This window comes from Cyprinodon variegatus, unplaced genomic scaffold (assembly GCF_000732505.1).
Source record: "Cyprinodon variegatus isolate N-32 unplaced genomic scaffold, C_variegatus-1.0 Scaffold0, whole genome shotgun sequence".
Classification (NCBI taxonomy): Eukaryota; Metazoa; Chordata; class Actinopteri; order Cyprinodontiformes; family Cyprinodontidae; genus Cyprinodon; species Cyprinodon variegatus.
In genome coordinates this window covers 280,736-283,132 of record NW_015150453.1, presented here as the reverse complement: position 1 = coordinate 283,132, position 2,397 = coordinate 280,736, and the positions used below count along the sequence as shown (strand labels likewise).

Sequence of the window (2,397 nt, the reverse complement as noted above, 5' to 3'; positions counted from 1 at the left end):
TGCACTTATTTTAAGAAAAAAAATGACTTATCTAGATTTAGATTTTTTGCAGTGTAGGCACTGCTCTTTCTGTCCACATTAAATGTGAACCGGAAAACAATTTCTCTACTTAATATCCAACAAATATTTTTTTCTTTTTTAAAAATAATTATATAATACAGACAATTTGAAACGTGGAAAACAGTCTTTCATTGGGAGTCTCTTATTTACATTGACATGAATGATCAGTGTTATAGAAATAACTTCCTGTTTCATCCAAATCCCTTAAAATGTAGACTTCACTTCTGAAATTAGGTTTGCAGCAACGCAAAGCTTTGTTGTTTTTTCTTTTTTCATTATTTCAACATATATCCATGCACGTCCCATCAAACTGATCCCACAGCAGATAAACTTTAACCCTTTAGTAAACATTTGACATTTTTCCAGACAATCTCAGGGCAGAAAACCGGACTCAGAGTCGAGGTGAAACTTTGGCTGAAAGCTTGGCTTCGAAAACAAACGCAAAGAATTAAATCAAATAACAGAAGCTGTTTAGATTGAGCAGCATAAATCTCAACCCTTTGAGTCTCTGATTTCTGCTCCGGCCCGCCTTTTGGCGCCCTTTAACCCAGGATGTCCAGGTAGACGGGGGGATTCTTGACCAGCTCCAGCAGGCGGCTGTGGATGTCCTTGATGACCATCCTCTGCTGGGGCTCCCTCTGCCAGCAGCCCTGCATCAGCAGGTACACCTCCTTGGGGCAGGTCCGTGGCCTCTCCAGCTCCCGCCCCTGCGTGATGCATTCAATGGCCTGTTGGAAAGGAAACACAGCTTGATTGGTTCAAATATAAAAAAAAAATACAGTTTGTCCTTTAATTGAGTAAAATCAGCTGAAAATAAAAAAGCATGAAGCCATTAGGATTTTATTTTAAATATCAATAACCTGTTTTTAATGTCTCACATAATTTGTCTTTTTTTTTTAGATAAATCTAATTTAAAGCATCTCTGATATACAAACACTGAGATGTGAAACACTTTCTTTATATTACACTGGAAAAACAATCTAGAAATAAGTAAAAGTTTCTTAAATTAAGTGTATTTACCCTTAATTTGAGTAGGTATATGAGATAGTTTGCCAATGGAATGGACATTTCTACTCTTAAAATAAGGTAATTAGATAATATGCACTTTAAATAAGACAATGCAATTGTGTTTTCTTATTTTAAGTGTAAATTGTCTCATTCCATTGGCAAGATGTCACCTTTACTTCCTTAATTCAAGAACAAATGCACTTATTTTAAGAAAAAAATTATTTATCTAGATTTCGATTTTTTTCCCCAGTGTACACTGGAAAAATGATCTAGAAATAAGTAAAAATGTCTTAAATTAAGTGCATTTACCCTTATTTTGAGCAGGTAAATGAGATAGTTTGCCAATGGGATGAGTATTTTCACTCTTAGTATAAGATAATTAGATAATATGTATTGGAAAAAAGACAACGCAATTGTTTTTTTTTCTTATTTTAAATGTAAATTGTCTCGTTCCATTGGCGAAATGTCTCATTTTCCCCCTCAATTCAAGAAAAAAATGCAATTATTTTAAGAAAAAATGACTTATGTAGATAAATTTTTTTTGCAGTGTAGCAGCTTCCTTTATTAGAGAACTTTAAAAAGTCAAAAAAAATGTATTAATTACATTTTCTGAACCTTTTGTAACAATTATTTACTCCAACAGCACGTCTCTCCCCCTCTCTCTAACCCCTACTGTCGAAAAAACGAGCCACTACTGCCGTAAAAACTTATAATAAATAAATAAATTTAGCTAAAGTTTAGTGTAAACTATTTTCATAAGGACTTTAAAGAAATAATGGCATCTTTTTTCCTCAACGATTTAAAGATGAACCATGAAATCAGTGCAAGAAAATTGAACTAAAGTCATCATTAAAAATTCTGAGAATTAAATAATTTGGTATTATTGGTGATGCTGATTTGTCCTTTTCTGTTCCCTACGCGTGTCTGACTATAAATCAGGTTTTCCAAGAAAAAAAAAAAAAAAAAAACCCACTGAGGATGTGGAATTATCAACATCTCACGCATGTAAAATTATTTACTTGGTATTTAACGGTTAAAAGCTTAAAGTAAATTTGGATTTAAGGAAAATTTATACACCAAGAAGGAAAATGGTTGTAAAGAAAGAGCTGGAGTAACATTTTTTATTTTTTTTAATAATTTTTTATATATTTTTTATTATTTGTTTATTTATTTTTTTTCTCTCGTGTGGGTGTCCTTTTTCTTATGACTTTTTCTTTTTGCCTTGGAGTTTTTGGAGGTCGTTTTGTTGTGTGTTTTTTTTTTTTTTATGACTCCAGGGAATTGTATGGTTTGTTTTATATGTATCACATTGTAAATGTATGGCTATGC

General features: G+C 32.3%; 1 protein-coding gene across 1 annotated transcript in view; it reads right to left on the bottom strand.

Annotated features, from left to right (window-relative positions):
* Positions 1-6: 6 nt before the first annotated feature.
* ntrk1 (neurotrophic tyrosine kinase, receptor, type 1) overlaps positions 7-2,397 on the bottom strand; it is an 87,491-nt gene continuing 85,100 nt past the window's right edge. Inside the window, exon 17 of the mRNA XM_015401296.1 lies at positions 7-788. Within this exon, the coding sequence (XP_015256782.1) occupies positions 603-788 (186 nt within the window). The 3' untranslated portion in view covers positions 7-602. The remainder of the gene's footprint in view (positions 789-2,397) is intronic.